Genomic DNA, 22970 nt, shown 5'->3' on the forward strand with positions numbered 1-22970 from the left:
GGCTATAATGTGCTATGATTGTGCCTGTGAATAGTCACTGCACTCCAGCCTGGGCAACATAGCATAAAAATATTGTAGTTCTAGCTTGGGGAAATCCTTCATTAGAAGAGGAAATTATAGGGAAATTTCAAAATGTAGACTTGATTAGGAAACTAAGTAAACTAATGAATTTTCATTAGTCTATAGATTAGATCTTTGAAGGGGTGAGCCTTAATAATGGCTTGTGTTGACAAGTGAATAGATTTTTCTTTTAATACTTCTTAAATATATTAAGGATTAATAAATTTAGCTATGCACATAAGTGTTAACATGCACATTTCTGTGTTATTTTTGGTTGGTTAGCCCAACCTTGCAGATACCTCTTAATACAGCTCATCTGTGAAAATTTTATTAGCTTACTTATATGTAATATGCTTCTTATAACCTACAAAATGCTTTGCACTTTCATTTGTAGTCTTTTAAGCTACCCTGCTTCAGCAAATCTCATTTCCTTCACATCTTAAAATATACCCTCTTTTTGACATAGATCTACATAAATTCTTTTGCCTAAAATTCTTTCCAATCATTTTATTTCTCTTGCTCTTTTTTAGATCACTGCCTCCTGCTTTCTTCTAGTTGTTTTCCCAGCTTTTTTGTTCTTCCTCATGTCGTATAACTTAGATCCAATATGTTCTTGCTTTCAAAAAACCACTTATATTTATACTAGTGTCTTTCTTCTGCTTCTTTGCATTCTTCCTTAACTTGATATACAAATGACCAGGGATGAATGTTGACAATTTATATTAAAAAGAGAGGAGTGGGGTGAGTTTTAGTCTACTGGATTAGGCCTCCTACTCTGAGATTATAATTTTTATATACCCTCACCTTTATCAGGCTTGGCAAGTGATTGCAGACATTAGAGGTGGGGGACAATAAAAATAAGAGATTATACAAGTAGGAAATCATTATTGTTACCATACTTGCTAACTTTTATTGAACATTTACTATGTGTCAGGCACTATGCTATGCAATTTACATGCATAACATTTAATCTTTACAACAGCCTTACGAATTGTAGGTACTGGAATTCTCTTCTATTTTATAGGAAACTAGAACTTAGAGAACTTAATTTGCTCAAACTTACACAGTTAATGAGTAGCAAGATTGTAATTCAAATCAGGTCTATCTTACCTAATCTTTGTTTTTAATCACTATTCTCTACCTTACACAGGTGGCCTATTTTTGAATTGCTTATTTTTAAAATAAGAAATTGAAATAAAAATAAGCAATTGAAAATTCTATAATGAAGGTGGGTTTGTTTGTTTATTTATTTATTTATTTTGAGACGGAGTCTCGCTCTGTCACCCAGATTGGAGTGCAGTGGCGCGATCTCGGCTCACTGCAACCTTCACCTCCCTGGTTCAAGCAATTCCCCTGCCTCAGCCTCGTGAGTAGCTGGGATTACAGACTCACGCCATCATGCCTGGCTAATTGTTTTGTATTTTTAGTAGAGATGGGGTTTTACCATGTTGGACAGGCTGGTCTCGAACTCCTGACCTCCTCAGGCAGTTCACCCGCCTTAGCCTCCCAAAGTGCTGGGATTACAGGCGTGAGCCACCACGCCCGGCCTGAAGGTGGGTTTAAAATGGGGAGTATTCTGGTGAAGACTGAATAAATAAGAGTCTAATTAAAAAGAGCAGAGATCCAAGAAGTGCTTAGGCCTAAATTAGACTCTAGAGGACTTAATGTTCCATTCTGATTATTCAAGCAGATTATGCAAATATCCAATAAAGCAAGATATCTCCAGTCCAGATTTTATTAGTCCATTAAAAAAATGCTTTTACTTCATCTGAAAATCCTGCAAAACACAGGATTAATTACTTATAAATAACTGGTAGTAAATCTCCATTTACCAAGAATGCACTTACGAAGATTATCTAAAAAATCTTCATTATCAGAGAGAAAAGTAATGTAGGATAACTGGGAATATGTTTAGGTCCTGAAGAATAAAAGAGGGTGTTATTTTAAAAATATGATTAAGTACTACCAAAATATTAGAAGTACTAGGAAATAGAAAGCGTGTGTTTGGCAGTCCTAGGCAAAGAAAAGGAAAATGAGAAACTGAAGAAAGCCTGGGGTCATATTTTCCACACCCAGTAGCCACTTTTGAGAAACTTTAAAAACTAATGCTTCTTTTTCTTGGAAATTCTGAAACATTTTTTCCCTCATTTAAAAAAAACCTTCTTGATCAGTAGAGCTATACAGATGTCTTTGCTGCTTATTCATGCCAACTAAGAAGTTTTTTTTCAAGCTTTATTAACTTTTTTGTTTTCCAAATAGAGAATTCTGTATTGTATTTACAAACTCCACATACTGATTATCCCCCATATCAGTATCACTGTTATAAAGCAGTGGTCCTAAAAACTTATGGCCCTAGAAGGTTCCATTTGGTTATTACAAGTGATTCATTAATTCATATGAGTAACAGGCATCATTTTTCAAGAACACATGATCTTTTAATGAATAAAATGCAAATTCATTTTAATAAAATCTTACCTTAGTATATCACAAAATTGGAACAATGTAAAGGGAAAATAGGTAGGAATAAAGCCTCCCTAACCATGTCCAGTATGTGTATTTCTAGTTTAAGCAGTCTTAATTCATGTAGATTTTAAGTTGTGTGGTCCACTCTTGAATACAAAGCTTAGATACCCTCAGACTAAATGGTAAAGGCCTGCTTTTGGTTACCTGTGATAGAATAAACTTTCAAGCCTTCTTAGAAGCCACCAGCTCCTGGTCTCTTCTGTGGGAACTGGTGACCTTTTGAGGGAAGAAAAATATTTCTTCTAACTTATAATCTCTTCAAGTATCCTGAATACACTGAAAAGGATACCCCTCTTCTTCCCAAAATACCTGTTTACTGGTAACTTAAATACTTCTAATGTGATGGTTCTCAATCTTTATTGGGGTCACCGACATCTTTGAGAATTTCATGAAAGCTGTCGGCCCCATCCCAGAAACAGGCACTTATTCGTTCTCAGATACAAATTTTGGTGTGTATAGGCTTTGCGTATCTCCTGAAGGCTATCATCAATTTGTCTGGTGGCAAATTGAGAAAGGAGAGATGCCAAAATAAAAGGAAAGTAGAAGCAGAACTAGGAATCAGAAGCCCTAGGAAGCTCTTTTTTTTTTTTTTAAGAGCAGAAGATGCTTAAAATGCAAGAATTGCATAATAGCAAAACTAATTGTGGGGTCATTATCGTCCCCAATATTTGTAAAAGGAACCGATGGAGGAAATAGGAAAGATTTAGAACTGAAGATTTGGAAGAGGTAGGCAGACTTGGGACAGTTAAATTGTCATAAAAGAATAATTTCACAGATTAAAGTTTTGCCCAGAACTGTCCCAGTTTATCTTCTGTTGGGTAGGTTCAAATAAATTGTTTAATAATTTTTCTGTGTCTTCACTTGTAGATAATTTATGAAGCTGTTTTACTTCCTTTCCCCTGATCAATCTTTATCAAAATAGACTAGAATCAGAGTTTATTTTATATCCTATATTGTAAATTTAAGGCAGACTTCTTATTCAAGAGTTTATTATAGTTGTTTATGGAATGCAGTAATGGTAGGCTTTTTTTTTTGAGATTTTGTTCTCTTTAATGTTTTACATGCTCATACAGATTTTTTCTGGTTAATTTTCTATACAGTTTAATGAGAACATTATACAGTTTTCATTAAATATTGAAATTTTATAATGTAGCTTATATTAATTACTTCTGGACTTTTTATTTTACTGATTAGCTTTTTTTGTGCCTAATGTTTTAATTAAATGATGTATTTTTATGCTAGCAATATTAAGAACAGAACATAGTTCTATTAAGTTATTAATGGAGTGACTGTACATACTGGTTTACCTTGTTGTCACACCTAAGTACTAGTGCCTCTTTTACTCTCATAAGTGTCCTGGATTGAATGATAAATTAATCATCCTGGTTATTAAAATTGCTAAAGCATTTTAAATTAAGGTAAAGCATATTCTATCAGCCTAATCTGCAATCAGGAAAAAAAATATTTTGAGGTCAAAATAAGAGTGAATTTCAACAGGTAGGGAAAGGGAAATACAGTCAGAGTAGAGAAAATGTTGTTAAAGGAAGTAGATCTGTCAGATGAATGCCACAATGCTTTTCTATGGTAGATAGCATGTTGTTATCTTTTGAAAAGAAGAAACAATGATGGTAGCATTCAGCATTTTAATTGGGACTTTATTTTATATCTTGACCACATATACAAACTTACATTAATACAAACACACAATTCCTTGTTTACTCACCTAAATGTACTTTAATATTTTCTTTTTTATTATATTCTTTGTTGTGAAAAATTAATGCTGGTCATGAGCCAGTAAACTGATTTGCTACCCACTAAGAAGTCATTATCATAGATTGAAGACACTGCCCTAACTGCCTCTTTCTCTTAGGGGTTGGTACTGACCAATGGTAGTAGTATCTTAGAAGTCATAACTCTTCTGTGGCAGCAGGTGAATTTTCTATACTCATTCTATCCACATTTTTCTCTCTAGATCACTTTTGTAAATCAAATGCTAACCTCTGGGACTTAAAGTAATTGGAAATTTCTAGTTACTCATTTAAAATTAATGCAAGAAAAATATTTTTATATTTGGGAAGGGCTTCATTTCATTATCTTCAGAACAATTTTGTGTGTGTGTGTGAGACGGAGTTTCACCCTAGTTGCCCAGGCTGGAGTGCAATGGTGCAGTCTCGGCTCACTGCAACCTCTGCCTCCCAGGTTCAAGTGATTCTCCTGGCTCAGCCTCCTGAGTAGCTGGGATTACAGGCACATGCCATCACGCCTGGCTAATTTTGTATTTTTAGTAGAGATGGGGTTTCTCCATGTTGGTCAGACTGGTCTTGAACTCCTGACTTCAGGTGATCTGCCCGCCTGGGCTTCCCAAAGTGCTGGGATTACAGGCGCGAGCCACTGCGCCCAGCCCGAACACTTTCTTGATACGTTTTGGAAGTAAAGCCCAATTGTTGCTATTCTACAACAAAAGATTTATCCATCATAATTATTTGACTTTTCTGATGAGGTCAATACCACTTTTCTGATGAGGTCAATACCACTAGTGCAATATATTAATATTTTTAAAAAATCAAGTCAGTGTTTTATTTTTCATACCATCTACTTTTAAGTGTAATCGTAGTAGGTTTCTTTTGCCTGTTTTCAGCTTTAATGATAAAATTGGCCACACAGGACAGTAACAAGTACTAATGAACATATAACACAGTGTCAGGTGCTGAATGGGTTTGTAAGCCACTAGAAAAGTCATTCTTACGTTGTGGAAAGTGCTATGGGAGCACTTTCTGATGTGATAGAAAAAATAGTATTGTGAAAGCTTCCCAATGTGCATTAAATTATTTGTTCATTCATGAGTGTCACTGTAGTGTCTTTTAAAAATAATATAGTATTGCATGTTTGAAAAATTGCATGTTTTCATAGTGGTTCATTCAGACTGAAAGTGTAAGTAGAAAATTTTGATCTTCTTATTAAGATTAAACTCCAAATGAGCAAACTTGCTTCTGCTTAAAGCAAACTCCTTGATAATTCTTCCAGACTGGGCTGAGGGGGGATATGTGAAAAGTACAAGACATGTCTCTGCTGTCAGAGAAATTAGGAAAGGATTGTTGACAACATACATAAAACTATCAAAATTTGAAAACTGTGCAAGATAGTATACAACTAAATGGCATATTGGCTTTAAGTGTTGTAGGGGTTCAGGTTGATTATTTTAGTCTAAGCCTCCTTTTGAGGGGAGCTGGGAATTGAGATTCCTTTTTTTTCTGGTGCCTTACTGTTTGTCTCATTGAATTAGAGCTTGTAAAAAACAGAAAAAGAAAATAAATAAAAGTAGTTCATGCTGGTATGTTTCTTGTCACTTTTTAAATGCAAGAGAACAACGAAACTAGCGGTCACACAAAATTTTATTCATTCAACAAAAGTTTGAGTTCTTGTACCAAGACTGCTCATCGCTGAGCCAGTAAAGCTGCACTCCAGCTGCATAAACATAATCATAACCCAGTGGGAAAAGATCAAGTATGCTGTTACAGAAAGGTTTATATGGTTTCAGCCAGACCCTGAAGTTGAAGGATGCAGTAGAGTTTTAGGAAGACGAGATGAAGTGTAGAATATTTCAGGCGGAGAAGAACATAGTGTGGACACAAAGGGATAAAATTTGGACTTCAAGTGTCAGGAGTGAAACTTGGAGTTCAAGTGTCAGAAGATTTGGTTATAGATGTTTGGGAAAATTGTAGTGCCAGAAAGGTGGAGTTGGTGCTTTGAATGCTTGGTAAAAAAAATTAGGAAGTCATTAAAGGATGTTTTAAAAATAAGGGGGCCGGGCATGGTGGCTCACACTTGTAATCCCAGCACTTTGGGAGGCTGAGGCAGGCAGATCACCTGAGATCAGGAGTGTGAGACCATCCTGGTCAACATGGTGAAACCCTGCCTCTACTAAAAAAAAAATACAAAAAATTAGCCAGGCATGGTGGTATGTGCCTGTAATCCCAGCTATTCAGGAGGCTGAGGCAGGAGGATTGCATGAACCCAGAAGCTGGAGGTTGCAGTGAGCCGAGATTGTGCCATTGCACTCCAGCCTGGGCAACAAGAGCAAAACTCCTCAAAAAAAAAAAAAAAAAAAAAAAAATTAGCCCAGTGTGGTGGTGTGTGCCTGTAATCTCAGCTACTCAGGAGGCTGAGGCGGGAGAATTGCTTGAACCTGGGAACCTGGGAGGTGCAGGTTGCAGTGAGCCAAGATTGCGTCACTGCACTCCAGCCTGGGCGACAGAGTGAGACTCCGTCTCATAAATAAATACAAAAGAAAAATAGGCCAGGCGCCGTGGCTAACACCTGTAAATCCCAACACTTTGGGAGGCCGAGGTGGGCAGATCACCTGAGGTCAGGAGTTTGAGACCAGCCTGGCCAACATGGTGAAACTCTGTCTCTACTAAAAAATATGAAAAAGTAGCCAGGCATGGTGGTGGGCGCCTGTAATCCCAGCTACGCAGGAGGCTGAGGCAGGAGAATCGCTTAAACCCTAGAGGTGGAGATTGCAGTGAGCTGAGATCATGCCGTTGCACTCCAGCCTGGGCAACAGAGCAAGACTCCATCTCCAAAGAAGGAAAGAAGAAAGGCAGGAAGGAAGGAAGGGAAGGAGAGAGGAAGAGAGGGAGGGCAGAGAGAGAGAGAAGACAAATAAGAGAATGGTATTTAAAAAGCCATTCATGAGACAGTGAAAAGATGGGTCTTTATATTTCTTAGCTATAACTTATTTTTATAGTACTGTTCTTCATTAAGAGCATATATGTGTATACATTTATCTGCACAGTAACATATAATTTATAAGTGATGCAAGGTAATGAATTATCTGAGTTGAGTAAATTCTCTAGGTGACTGAAGAATAGTCCTTTAACTGTTAATAACTCGATTTTTCCTAACCAATTTGGTGGTTATTGCTCTAAAATGTTGTTCTTATTCTTGCCTTGAGTAGCTTGGATATAATTTAATCGAATATTTTGGGTAACCCTTATAGATACTCTACTAATTGTTTTATTATTCCAGCAAGAATTAGGCCATTTCCCCACCATACAAAAAAATGATTGGCTGATTTTTTCACTAATTCAACAAGCATTTTGTTCACCTCCAACTGTGCTAAGTATGCAGAGATACATTGGATCTTACAATACAGTAGAAGCACATATATGCATAACTGTAATACAAGACAAATTGTTAAGTGCCATTGGAGAGGTATGGGTGAAATACTGTGGAATTTCAGAGAAAGAGGAAGACACTTTCAGCTAGACTAGGATCTCCCAAGGCTTTTGGAATTAGCATTTGAATGGACCCTGATGTATAGCTAACTGAAATGGAAATATGGGGGTCAGGGGTGGGGAAGAGAAATGCCTGAAGGAGGGAGCAAGGTGGGACAATGTGGGAAGTTTATTGGAAATACTAGGAAGTAGGAGGTAAGGGAATTGAGTTGGACTGGTAAAGTGAGTCAGATAGATGACATAGAATGCTAGTCTAAGATGTTGGAATTAACTTTGTAGTGGGGAACTATTTGAATACAGAATTTGTGTAATGCTTTTGAAATTGCTTTTTAAATAAAGGATTTGGCAGAGAGGAGGAAAAATTGCAGGGTAGATCATTTTAAGAGTCCTGTACCAGGTCAGTGACATTAGGAATGTAAAGGAAGGGTACTAGATGTATGGGTAATATTATGGAAATAAAATAAGCAGGATATGGTAGATTAGAGGTAAGAGATGGCTCAAGATTTTAAATCTGAATGGGAGGAGGATGGTTATACCAGTACAGTTAATCAATCTGCTACCATGCTGTCTGGTAGAAGGGCAGGCTTCATTACTTCTCTGTCATTTACTAGCAACACTTCATCATCCAGCTATCCACTACAACAAAGCGTCATCTTAAAAGCAGGAGATCTACAAATTTGGAAAAGAGAGCTTTATTTCTTAGAAAGCTTGAAGCCTGCAGGCTTGGAAGTGTGTCCTCCGACAGAGACCAAAAGCAAGCCCTTCAAAGGAGGAAGGGTGAGACAGGAAGTTATGTTGAATGGGTTGGCTAAGTATACATATTCAACAGGTTATAGGAGGAGCTATGAATATTCATGAGGGGGTGCACACACGCTTAGTGTGCAAACTCCATGTTACATATATCCCATGTTCACTTTGAGGTGGAGACCTAACATTTAATCATAGTAAAATTAAGGTTTACATGTCAAAAGGTGAAACAGAGTTCTTAGGCACCCTATGTGCAGCCTTCGTGGACCAGCTAGAACCAGTTGGTGATCTCTTACCAGTAAGGAATGCTGGTCAGTTCAAAACCACAAAAACAGAGGGGAGTCCGGCTTCTCAGTTAGGCGATTGGTTGATATCAGTGGTGGAGCAAGTCTTTTGAAAGGGTTGGTTTTTTTTTAACTCTTAGGAAAGAAAGTTTTATGGTGGTTAGTGAGGGAGGGGACCTAACAAGACTTGCTTCACCTCCTGTCCCATCATGGCTGGGAACTCAATTTTTAAGGTTTCTCTGGGGTCACCTTGGCAAAGAGGAGGGTGTCCATTCAGTCTGCTGTAGAACTTAGAATTTTATTTTTATTTCTCAAAAGCAAATAACCACACTTGTTGAATCAGTAAATTTGTTTTTAGGAGAATATAGCCTAAGAGTTACACATTTGTAGCATAAAATACTTAAATTTTATGATGCTTGTTTTTTGCTGCTCATTGGTTTCATAAGGAGGGTGATCTATTTTGACTGACATCTTGTTTTTCATGCAAGTCTTATCTAGTTTCCTAGCATTACTATTGGTTTAATTATTTACTAAGTTTCTGGGTTTTGCTTTTTTTTTTTTTTAATGTATGTTTGGGCATTTTAAATGTATCTAATTCTATCCTCAGTTATAATGTTTGTGTTTGCTATGATTTTTATTCTCTAAGCCTTAAATAATGAGATTCAGAAAATATCATTAGGTATAGAGTTTATTCAAGCCCAAAGCTTGAGGATGGCCACCTGGGAGCATAGGTTCAAGTTGCGCTGGATATACACTGTGATTAGCAGCAGTTACAAGTGAGTTTTTAAGAAAAAAAGCGGTTTCTGTGTTTATTTACTAAGAATTTACATTAAGATAACATAAGCTATCGATTGGCTATACATTGTTCTTTGTATCACAGATTTCAGGAACATAAAAATAATGGGTGAGGCATCAGGTCAGGAACATAATGCCTAATTTAAACAATTGCCCTCCCCCCAGCGGGGGGCATGAGAGTCAAGTGACTGGAGTCCCCTACTCCAGTCTTTCTGGGCCTGGTAAATCTTGCATACTGTGCATAGCTGACTGCTGAGCTGCTTTCCTTCTCTCAGTTCTAACATGAATTTCTTGAATGTGGTTTGTAATCTGGATTAAGATAGAATTAGCCCTTATAATATAACAAGGCATGTGATTGGCCAGAGCTAAATTTTAGGTAATGTTTTAATTCACTTTATGGAAATAATAAGATAACACTCAGACTTTCTCTATTGGAGGTTAGGGCAAAAGGATGGCTTATTGGTAGGTAGTTCCTCACTTACTGCAGAAGTAGAAAAGTAGAATTTACTTTTTTTTTTTTTTTGGTATGCCTAGGGTTTGAAGAATGAGGTTAATTCTTGTTATCCAAGGTTTATGTATTTAATTGTAGCTTAGCTGGAAGTTGGCTAAAACAGAAAATACCTGATCAATACCATGTTTGGTTATAGTTTGAATTTTGGCTAGAATGTGTAAAGCTCTTGAGAACTATAAAAAGCCAAATCATATCCATTGCGACCATGGATTTGTGCCATTTAGATTTACTAATATATTATTGTGAGTCCTATCTAATTTAAGGTAAATATGATTGTATCGAAAATAATTTAAAGGAAATTTTAAAGTTAGGTGGTTTTCTTAGCTAATTTTATGATCAAGAACAATTTAATTATTGTTACTACATCTGAAATGATATATCAGAAATACGGAGATTTTAGAGGGCAGGGACTGTGATTATTTTGTTTGTAATTCTAAACAAAAGTGACTTAAAGCAGATTGTCATTATGTACTTTAATGTTTATTCTAATTTCAGATGTGTCTTAGAAAAGTGGTTGATGTTGATGGCTGATGCCTATTTTGCTTAATAAAACAGCATACAAGTCCAACTTGAAAATAAAATTTTAAATATTATTTTCTTACCTGTTACCACAAAGAAGTAATATGTCTGCTATCCTATCAACTCTTAACTGACCAGTAAGCCACTTATAGTTGTGATATTGTTAGCTTTTTTAGCTTCGGGTAAGCTGATAAAACTAGCCTGCCTCTAATTCCTGTTTATAAAATGTGTGATGAAGTATCATATTTATGTCTAGCTTTTCCCTTTACATAGAGAATACTTGCTCAAAATATCCTTTAGTAATCATCCCCTCTACTTTGAAATAGTGGAGTCTTCTACAAATTGTACTTTTTCTTTAACTGAATCCATTCAAGTTTAAATAAAAGGCTACTTCCATTTCCTTTAACTCTTTCTCTGAACTATAAGGCTGTTGACTATGCGTAATATAACTTCCTACTTTGTAGGACAAACTCAAGCAACCAGTCCTTGTGGACTAATAATTGTAAAACCACAAACCTAATTCTTAAAGCAAAGGAAATCTGCTTTCCAGTTATTTTGCATTTCATCCTCTTCCAGGTAAATTATTAAAACATGCAGGAACTAGTTAACTTTGCCACTGATTGCTGTGTGATTGAGTTACTTATCTTTTTTTCAGTCATTGGGAGTGGAAACTCTAAAAATTAATGAAAGTTATTTAGGGTACTAAAAAATTACCCAATTTTAGAGTGAAAATATCAAGGGAAAATGTTGATGAAAATAAATACTTTTGAGGTTACCAAATGTGTATCTGTATACTTCATTCCTGATTGTAAGGGAAAGATTGCTTTTTATAACTTAAACTACTCATCTTGGGAATAATGAAGTGGTATAGCTAGGAGCAAAGAACTGATGTTGGTAGGAGTAGGGGAGTCCTTTTCAATTTTAATACTGTGTAGAGTGGGGATTTAACAATTTTTCTCTTACTAGCCTTTTTTTTTTTTTTTTGAATGGGCCAAGAGATTGAGGGGTGGAACTGAATGCAGCCTTTCTCATTTATGATAGTAGATACTCAGGTCCCAGGGCTGCTATTTGCAGAATCCAATGCAAAATGAGTATGTGATAGACCTTGTTCAAAAATTAATAGTTTCAAGGCTGCAATAGTAGAGCATCAAACTGAGTGTGGGGCTCTCCCTATGTGACTGCATAAGTTGGACACCCATGAAGCTGGTCTCCTAGGCACTTTGTACAGAAAGAAAGATAAAAGCTGAATAAATGAAACTTTGGCTTCTCAACAATTGGCTTTCTCTACCCCATTCGTGTTTTACACAAGCTAGCATGTTTTTTTTGTTGTTGTTGTTGGTTTTGTAAAAAAAGGCCCTGATTCTTTTTCAGTTGAGGCCAAAGGAAAGAAAATTATATTTGCAGTCTTTTTATATGCTTGGGGCTTATGAACCTTGAAGGATTAGTGACAACAGTTATAATTGAATTTATTACTAACACAGGAACAGAAAACCAATACTGAATGTTCTCACTTATAAGTGGGAGCTAAACAACAAGAACACATGGACACAAAGAAGGGAGCAACAGACTGGGGCCTACCTTGAGGGTGGAGGGTAGGAGGAGGGAGATAATAAAAAAACTACCTATCAGGTAATGTGCTTATTGCCTGGGTGATGAAATAGTCTGTACACCAACTCCCGTGACAATTTACCTATGTAACAAACCTACACATGTACCCCTGAAGTTAAAATAAAGGTTTTAAAAAAAGAGTTGTTTATTTTTCTTACACTTGTGTACCCTTTGGCATGTGTGCATCCTCCTCCCACCTCACCACTGCCAGCACGACCTCCAGCACCAACTTTTTAATAGTGATGGAATAATTATTTACCTGTTTGTATCATGTTTATTCCTACTGTAGTTCTGAATGAGCTCATAGCTGATATTGTCCACCAAGCTTATACAGGCCAACCACTTAGAGAAGACATTTTCTTCCCTCTCGTAGGGGTATACTGTGCCTCTTACTTTGGGTATAGATAACCCAGTTGTTTCACTTCGTCCTAGAGATACCAGCAACCAGTTAGAAAATAAATGGATTAAACAAGACTTTTAAGTAATTGGGCAGGTGAGAATGATTACAAATAAAAATACTTTGGTAGTGAATGTTAATTTAGTTATGGTGTGCTTTATCAAAGAAGTTCCAGATGTTTTTATGAAATCTCATTCTCTTGGGTCATTTATATCGTGAAGGAAAAAGAAAATGAAACTCTTTGAAGCAATTATGATATAAAATGGGCAGAAAGGTGGAAAGAGCAAAAGATCTTAATGTCAAAGTCAAAAGTAAATTCTTAATCTTCTTTGTATAAAACTAAATAATGGCTCAGAAAACAGACTTGAATTTTTATGCGTTGTGTTATCTATTTATTTGCTTTGCACCAATCTGGTTTAGTGCTTTGGCATGTTGTCATGGTCATTGGTCGTCGTATTCATAGCATAGCAGTGTGGTGGTCTTTTTGAGGACTCATGAGTTTATTGTATTTCTCTTTCATATTTGTATTTGACCAAGACAAATATCTTACTGAAAGGTATATTCTATTTTTTTTTTTTGCATTTGACCTTACAGCTCGATTTATTCTCCGTATAAGTAAAATATTCTCAGTAGCAATTTCGATCTTTTATAAATCAGGTAACTTGAAAGATTTTTAACAGTCTTTTCGTTGAAATTGATCACTTAAACAGTTTCTGCCCACTGAATAGTAATCTTAGGCAGGTTTGGATGACTGGGTTTGTTTCTTTCTATAGAAGCTTATGCTTGAGAAGAAAATTAATACTTTCTAAAAATAATTTTTTAATATATTTAAAGTATAGAAACAGTGTTAGATTTAAAGTACTTTGTAAAGAGAAAAGAGTGTGTGGGTTTTTTGTTTTTAAGTTCCTTGAAGTTTTTTGGTCACTAACAAGTGCAAATAAAATCCTATTACAGAAAAAGGCTTTGTGTAACAAAGTTATCTATTTGGCAGATTATTCATATAAACAACTCTGTTAAAGCTTTGGCTGTTTATCACAGATATTGATGAGCTGCATTATATTAAAACTGAATGTGTTAGTGATCTGTATTTAATGTTCTAGTGGCTCCTGGTACAGTCCAGAACAAAACTACTTTTCCCTCTAGATATAATAAAATCTCTTAAGTGAGAATGTTGGTATAACAGACATGTTTGTACCTCATCCTTTTCATTTATTGAAATTTTCTGTGTAAATCATCCTTTTATGTAGAGGATTCTATATAGATGTCCCCTTTTTGTGCAGTTTTAATATGTTAAATACTCAATTTTAAACAGATTTTCCCAAAGGTATGGACAATATCACAGGAGTGGGTTTGGATATTGGCATTAGAAAAAACTATTGTAAAATATGTTCATGTTTCACCTACTCAAAAATATAACATTTCAGGAGATAATAAATCTAGAATTGATGAAGATATTAAAACACTGAGGCATTTAGATTTCAATTTCCAAAGTTCCCAGATTTTTAATATTTTAACTTTATGAATAAGTTTCTAGGGATTCTCAGTGCATGAGGTTCTGTAGCCTTAACTTTGGAGCCCTGGGTTTTAGAGATGATTGATCAGTCATACGCTGGCAGAGTTGTCCTGCTTTCCAAGGTCATAATACCTTCAAATACTCATTGCTACAAAAATGATGGCATTCTCATTTCAAGTTTAGATCTGATCATTCTTAAAACAGCCTAAACTTAAGAGTTTCCACAGTCCATAAAGTATCAGAAGCCATAAAATAATTCTTTTTTCCCTATTAAAGAGAAAGCCAAAAATATTTCTGTAGTTTAGAATAAACATTTCCAGTTCCATTTTTAAAATATTAACAACATGTAAATTTCAATGCTTTGTAACTGATAAAATATTCTTTTGCATATTTCCCTACCATCCTCTGCCCTTCTTCCTCAATTTGCTTTACACCCCTAACATTAACATTCTGTGAACAAATTTTTAAGGGTTGTTATAATGTATTCTATTTGTATCCTACAGTAATTTATTTGCATTTTAAAAGGAGTTTGAATACAGTGTGGCAATTTTGACAACCAGCAAGCTCATCAAAGTAAGCTTCTACCTGTAATCTTATGATACACCAAATGCCTGCTCTATTCTGCCTAACACAGACAAGGATCCATCTTTACAGATGGAAAGAATAGCTGACATCTAGTAGCACTTACTCTTTGAGTTCCCTGAACTCTGTTTCTAGTGTACGAATCACTCATAACCCACTTAAATTCAGATTGCTCACCAAAGCGATTAGGAAAAAGGTTTTTCCTACTGGTTACAAAGCATAAGGTATTTCACTCTTGTAGTTGTTGTGAATAACCTAGTTTCTGTACATAAGCTGGCCTGGTCAGTGATTTATATCTAGGATAATGAGGTATGTGTGACTGCAGCAACATATTTAAACATGATGCTTGTACAGGAATGTTGTACAGGAATATTACCTGTATTAAATAGGAGTAAAACATTTTCATTCATAGGCTAAATATCAATGGTTAAATTACTGAGTTTTGCTTTATTTTTACTCCAGAAGTATTTGTTGAGTTCCTACTACATGTGAGGCTCTTGACTGAGATAACTAATAAGATCCTTATAAGATTTTTCTATTCCAGAGTTTGGTTGTTTAGTTTTGAATTACCCATTCTTCAATACCTAACTTGACTTCTAGTAGTTCTTTACTTATTAGACTCTTCTTCTAAGGATAAACAGAAAAAGACTGTGTCCTAGATTTTACTTTTGAATAGGCAGGTGACAGGAAGCTGAAACCAGTGGCTTCGATGAGATTTAGGTTTCTTGTGGTTTTGAATTTTCTATATGACATTTCTGTTAGCATTGCCATTTGACTAAGGAACTATGTTTACTGGTTTTGTAGTAGTATCATCTATTCTTTTGGAATCTGGACTTTGAACAATTCGTTTCACAGAGTCATTGAACAGCCAGTTCCTTCTCTCTTACTTAGAATTTTTCCAGGGAATTTTTCACATGGCAGGATAATGGAAGAAAAGCCATTTGGGTAACTAACTCTTCTGTTACATTTGTATCCCTCCCCCCTTGGATCCCTACAGATAAATTCTTACCTTCTCTTCCTGCTAATTGACCAGCAGCACCCTGGATTGCTATCATCCCTTTGTCCAAAGAAATGGTGTAGCTGTATTCAAAGACCTATAAAATGTTATGTGCTATCTATTTCTACTTATAAAAAATACCTTTTTTTTCTTTTTAAAATCAGGTTGTTTTAGAATAAATAAAGGAAAAGTCAAGTAATGGAAAAATTTCAAGAACAGTTCACATAAAATTTTGGTCTATTTTAATTTTTTTTTACCTTTTCAAATCGCATTTTAAAACAAGCAGTTGGAGAAAATGTAAAATGAAAAATATGTAAAGAATAGTTAGCATTAAACATCAGATCCAATTGTACACTTACGTGAGATAGTATGGATTTATATTTATTTTCTAGTAAAATAAAACTTATATGATTGCGTAATTGATTACTGTATATGCAATACAAGTTAAGTTCAAAAATGAAAGTTGAGGTTTTTTTTGTCCTTTGAAATGTAGGGCCACCATACAATTTTAAGAGCTATTTATTATTATAGAATTCATGGTGAATCACTATGAAAATTGATTTTTCATTGAGCTTTTAATTACATTGTCCATATTCCCTTATGAAGTTTTCCAAGTATAGAAGACCTACTTAATGGAGCAGTAATCAAATGCAAACTTAATTTAATGATCTCAAATAAAAGGTTCTGTTTTTCTGGAAATAAGATTAAACCAGATATTGAAATTATGTATGATTATAAAAGTAAAGATTATCATTATTGTAATAATTGACCAATTTAGTACTTTCAAGTTATTTAGTTACATTCCTCAGTTCTAGTTTGGTATGGTAAAACATTGTTTGAAAAGGCAGTATAGGAAGAATACAGATAGTATTCTTCAGTACAGATAATACCGCTGTACAGTACAGATAATATTACTGCTATTACAGAATCAGCAAGTTGAATGCATGCTTCAGGCAATAGGGAAATGAATGCAGACTTTTTCTAACTGATTTAGATGGTCTGTCTGACCTCTCTAGAAAAATATGTGTGTATGTATATTTTGAAATATATAAGGAATGTTAAGTCTTTCTCTTCCCCTTTTTAGCCTTAGATTGTAAGCAAAAGAAATCAAGGTCAAGATCTGGAAGCAAGAAGAAAATGCTAACATTACCTCATGGTGCTGACGAGGTTTACATTCTCCGATGCAGGTATATGCCTATATTGCCAAATCTGATCAGTTTCTTCATACTTTGCTTTGAAACATATTAGCTATCTCATTTGGGATTTTTAATTTGTGGCAGAGTGTGCATTCTCAACAATCAAGTTATAAATGAACTTTTGGAGATAGGCTTAAAATCTTAATTTAGCTCACAATATCCTGTACTTCAACAACTAATGAATCAAGTTTTTTACATTAGCCAATAGTAATGTAAATCTGTTATACTGTGATTTATTAAAGTAGCTTGGCGAGGTGTAGTGGCTTATGCCTGTAATTCCAGCACTTTGGGTGGCCAAGATGGGTGGATCACTTGAGGCCAGGAATTCAAGACCAGCCTGGCCAACGTGATGAAACCTCGTGTCTACTAAAAATACCAAAATTAGCCAGGCTTTGTAGCGGGTGCCTGTAATCCCAGCTACTCGGGAGGCTGAGGCAGGAGAATTGCTTGAGCCCAGGAGGCAGAGGTTGCAGTGGGCCGAGATCGTGCCACTGCACTCCAGCCTGAGTGACAGAGCAAGACTCTGTCTCAGAAAAAATAAAAAAGAAAAAAAACTAGCTTTCCTTGTGTTTATTTGGTTTGTATGGTTTAATTTTGTTTGGTTTGATGTTTTGCTGTCTTGAGTTCTCGCTTATTGGGAACACATTTTCTCTCCCCTCATAGTCACGCCTTCTTCCGTACTCACACTCACACACAACACACATGAACAAACATAGACACAATGCCATTTAAGGAATGCTAAACTGGGGAAGGGTCTTTTCTAAAGAATGACATATTTTGGAGTAATAGTTGTTGTTTCAAGTGAATTAAGATGTGTAGATGTTAATTTTAACATAATAATGCTCCCACCTATACAAAGATTACTGGAGTTTATTATAGCTGTTAATAAACATATGAATTGGGAGTTTTGATGTTTTATTAAATCATTTGACTTTATTTAGAAACTTTGTCAAGTGCTGTCTTTAAAATATGATAAAGTTTATTCCTTATGTTTTAGGATTTTATGTGAATTAGTTTTAAAGAAAGAGAATTGGTCATGTTAAGAGAATTGTTATCTTTCTGTAGGTTTTGTGGCCTAGTCTTTCGAGGACCCTTGTCTGTTCAGGAAGACTGGATTAAGCACTTACAACGACATATTGTAAACGCTAATCTTCCACGGACTGGAGCTGGCATGGTGGAAGTCACGTCACTACTAAAAAAGCCTGCCTCCATTACAGAAACTTCATTTTCTCTACTAATGGCTGAAGCAGCTTCATAGAACCAGGAAACCTTTTAAATAGCCAATTTGAATTGGATGTAAATTTGAAATTCTTTTTTTTTTAGGCCACATTAAATTATCTGTTTATAAATACTAAAGCAGGAAAATGGGGGGAAAGTGAATTACAGTGACATCAGATCAAATTGAATACTTAAAACAGTAAGTAGTCTATATATTTTATATAGGGTGGAAGATGTGTTTTTAAGGTTTATGAAGTTTTGTTGGTTAACTGTGTTCACTCAATAAAAGAGCAGTACATGTAAGCAGCCATTAATAAACTGTTGCACATGGATACTTATAGACAGACGTATTGGACAATTATGTTTTTTGCAGTGTTACCAGAATCAAGGCTCTGTTTATTCCCCACAAGACTTGCATAGAAAAATAAGATATTATATTTTGTTTGTATGTATTTAGTGTTTTGTATAATACCAAGAACCGCTGACTAAATTTACTCAAATTAGGGCATTAAATATCATGTACTTCATAGTTTGAGACTGTTCACTCAAATAGGGCAGAGTACTATTCTATCTAGATGTGTAAGTGTTTTTTTTAAAATCACATGGAACGGTTTTTTTTATACTAAAAAGTGGAGGGAGATTTGTTTAAACAAGTATTTCTAAAAGAAATATGTACATAGTTCTGGAAATTATTTGTGGTAAGGAAATATTCTTTACTCCAGTTGCATTTCTCAGACAATAAAGTGGTGCATCCATGCTACCTCCTACTTTGTCAACAAAGATGCTATTTACCCTTTACATTTTTGTATCATAATAGATTTTAAAAATCTAATGTTCTTTATTGCAAGACATTCTTTTGTTAACAGGTTTGTTTCTTTTTAATGTTTTACCTAAAATTTGACATGCTTACAGGACAAGTTTGCCTCTTACTTTATTTAACATTGTAGAAATGTAATTAATAAACAATGCTCACTACACAGTTTAGAATAGACGTTCTCATTTATATTATCTTCCAAATTTGATCAGTTAGCAAAACTTAATACACCAATTAAAATATTTCTACATATGAGAATGTTTACAATTTAAATTTTAGAACTTGTTTTGGATGTGATTATATGTACGAAAATCGTGTAACACTATGCTCATGCTAAGAACCGACATAACAGAATTACTGAAATAAATGTGCTGTGAGGAATGGAAAATATGGTGCAGGTGTCTTGGTCATGATAAATTGTGATTCTTTTTAAAAATTTTTTCCAAAAACAAATTACGTATTTTAATCTGAAATCAGATTCCTTTACAAACAACAAGTTTTTGTATGCAAGCACCATTTTATTTCATGTAGTATGGCTAATACTATAGTTGAACCAAGGATATGCATTGATTCTTTGCTTCGTATGTAAATAAAGTTAAAAACAGTTAAAATAAGGAGTATTTTGGTAGAGTATATACATACCTCACTGCCAGTGAAATTGCTTTCCTATGGTATATCTCCTTACCAGAAAAATCTCTAAATAAAAAAAGGTTTAAAGAAAATTAAAATGTGAAACATTTCTTATTTTTATCATTGGTGGTAATAGTTCACTTCAGGTTGTTTCATTGGATTTAAATTGTTTATACTTACCAGGTTACTTGGTTCACAGAGCATAGTTTTTCTAGAATCACCTCATTGGTCAATATAATGTATGTGAGAAAAATCATTTTCCCCCTTTCATGATTAATCAAACCTTTAAATTCAGAACCATCTTATATGCAAAATTAGAAGGTTGGATTAGATGGATCATTCCCAACCAAGGGTCTCCTGATCCTTAGGTTAATAGATAAAGGAATAGTACTTGTAAGTTATTTTCAATTTTACAAAAGTCCCGATAAAAACTATGTATTTGTCTATAGTGAGAAAACTAAAACATCCCATTTCTTTACTTTTGACTGAAAATATACCAAGTCTGTATATATTGGTTATCTCTTACTGAACAAGTTTCGTTGATAGTTATATGTCTTTGAATATATATTTTTAAATTGGAAGACATACTACATAGCAAGTGGAGTCCAGAAGTAAAAAAAAAAAAAAAATCATAGCAGGAATCTTGTGGGAAGGCTAGTAATCACTAGAGTCCCTTCCCACTCTAATTCTTTTTTTTTTTAAGACAGAGTTTTACTCTGTCACCCAGGCTGGAGTGCAATGGTGTGATCATATCTCACTGCAGACTCAACCTCTCAGGACTCAAGTGATCCTCCCACTTCAGCCTCCCAAGTAGCTGGAATTAAAAGCACACGTCATCACTCTTGGCTAGTTTTTGTATTTTTCGTAGAGACAGAGTTTTACCATGTTGCCCGGGCTGTGCTTGAACTCCTGGGCTCAAGAGATCCTTCTGCCTCCACCTCCCAAAGTGTTGAGATTACAGGCATGAGCCACCACACCTGGCCCCCTAATTCTTACACTTCTATGATTTTGTCTTATCAGGCCGAATATCAACATGTGTGAATACAAGTAGAAGAATTAGTTTGACCACAAGTTTTGGAATCAAAACTACATTTAATTTTAAAATATGTTGAACTATATGTAAACAGTTATTTCTCCTTCTGGTTATATAAAGAATTCAGTCATCAGAATAAAATATTTCACATCAGAAACAGTAGACTAGAGTGACTCCTGAAAAGTAAATTAAGCAAAGAGCATTTTTCATAGTAAAGATATTTGGGTTACAAAATTTAAAGAATTCTTTAGGAAGCATTCAAAATTCATCTTTTATTTGGCAACTAGAAAGTTAATAATATGTGTTCATTTGGTTCCCACTAGAAGAAAAGTATAAAATATTGTCTCAAGTTACATGATAGATTTTTATGTCAGCATATGGCCTGATTTATCATTCAGTATTGACTAATTTTCTTTTAATTCTTTTACCATTGCCTGAGATATGCGAGCTTCTAATGCTAAATTAGGGCTTTAAAAAATTCCAGTCTGGGCCAGGCGCAGTGGCTGACGCCTGTAATCCCAGCACTTTGGGAGGCCGAGGTGGGCGGATCACGAAGTCGGGAGATCGAGACCATCCTGGCTAACACGGTGAAACCCCGTCTCTACTAAAAATACAAAAAAATTAGTGGGCGTGGCTGCGTGCGCCTCTAGTCCCAGCTGCTGGGGAGGCTGAGGCAGGAGAATGGCATGAACCTGGGAGGTGGAGCTTGCAGTGAGCCGAGATCGTGCCACTAAACTCCAGCCTGGGTGACAGAGCAAGACTCCGTCTCAAAAAAAAAAAAAAAAAAAATTCCAGGCTGAAGTGTTGATTTATTTAATGGCTTCAAGACAAAAAGGTTAACTTCTATATATTATTTTCCACTATACTTCTTTAGAGTATATTAGAACTGTGGCATAACTCCTATCTGTATTTTAGATTTTACTTATTTAATTATGGGTTGGGGAGATAATGACTTCTCAGTAATTTACTAGACAAACTTCTTTAAAGGACATACACATAACTTCTCAAGGACTGTCCAATTAGACAACAAAGTCCAAAGGATCACTCTGGGTTTTTCCTCACTAAGAAAATGTAATAGACCAGGCACAGTTGCTCACGCCTGTAATCCCAGCACTTTTGCAGGCTGAGGTAGAAGGATCACTTGAGCCCAGGAGTTCAAAATCAGCCTGAGCAACATAGTAAGACCCCATCTCTATGAAAGAATTTAAAAAAAAAAAAAAAAAAAAAAAAGGCATGGTGGTGTGCACCAGTAGTCCCAGCTACTCAAGAGGCTGAGGTTGGAGGATTGCTTGAGCCCAGGAGTTCAAGGTGAACACAGTGAGCTATGACCATGCCACTGCCCTCCATACTGGGGCAACAGAGTGAGGGCCCAGTCTCTTAAAAAAAAATGCAATCTATGCCCATTTAAAAAATATTAGAAAAAAAATAAAAATTGGAGAAATCACCTGTGATAGTATCACTCAAAGATACCTACTTTTAAATAGCTTGATATATTTATTTCTTTTATCTATCTTACTAATTCAATATAATTATGATCAGAATGTATTATAACGTATCTTGTTTTACCATTAATTTTAAATTCGGGTGCTGTATTGTATAGATTAACCTTTGAATACCACATAAATTTATGTTAACCCTTGAATGTGACAGAAGCCAGTCCCCATCTGTGATATTTCAAATGACAGACTAGAATCACTTTTCATCCCCACTGCAGAAGATAGCTATCATATTTATTTCAACAATGGGAACTTGTTTTCTTATTTTGAGGGCCAGCCACATTCAATTATAGATCTTTCATCAGTAGCCATACCTTTACTACAACCTTGGTTTTTCTTATCACAAATTATTGAATAATACCTGTAATAGTTTAGGCAAACAACAACTGTAATAATAAATAAAATTTACAGAATTGATTCTTCATACTGCATGGTTCTTAGATTAGGCCAAAAGTCAAGGTGAACAGAGTGCATATAATCTAATAAATTATTGATTTATTTCTTGTTAAAATTTTAGATAAGAAAAAGACACTTATAATTCCACACATTAAAAATTCATCATATGCCCCTTTAGTCTTTTTTTTGTTTGTAGACTTTTTCCTTTAAAAAAAAAAATAAGAATTTGCTATGCAGAAATTGACCCTTTATTCTCTTAGCAGTAGATCCATGAGCATTTTCATGCCACTAAATATTCATCTTAAATATACTTAAATTTTTTACAATTTTCCATTATCCTATACATTATTTACTCCTCCATTGTTACTCATGTTATATTGTCTCCAGGATTGGGCATCATAAAGAATACTTTTG

General features: G+C 35.0%; 1 protein-coding gene across 27 annotated transcripts in view; it reads left to right on the plus strand.

The window, feature by feature from the left end:
* ZNF644 (zinc finger protein 644) overlaps nt 1–19723 on the plus strand; it is a 108709-nt gene extending 88986 nt beyond the window's left edge. For all 27 annotated transcript variants that reach the window (XM_024255830.3, XM_054531331.2, XM_024255787.3 and 24 more), the window contains 2 exons: nt 16858–16960; nt 18035–19723. In XM_024255830.3, the coding sequence (XP_024111598.1) occupies nt 16858–16960; nt 18035–18227 (296 nt within the window). In that variant the 3' untranslated portion in view covers nt 18228–19723. The remainder of the gene's footprint in view (nt 1–16857; nt 16961–18034) is intronic.
* The last annotated feature ends 3247 nt before the right edge of the window (nt 19724–22970 follow it).

Source organism: Pongo abelii, chromosome 1, assembly GCF_028885655.2.
Source record: "Pongo abelii isolate AG06213 chromosome 1, NHGRI_mPonAbe1-v2.0_pri, whole genome shotgun sequence".
Classification (NCBI taxonomy): domain Eukaryota; kingdom Metazoa; phylum Chordata; class Mammalia; order Primates; family Hominidae; genus Pongo; species Pongo abelii.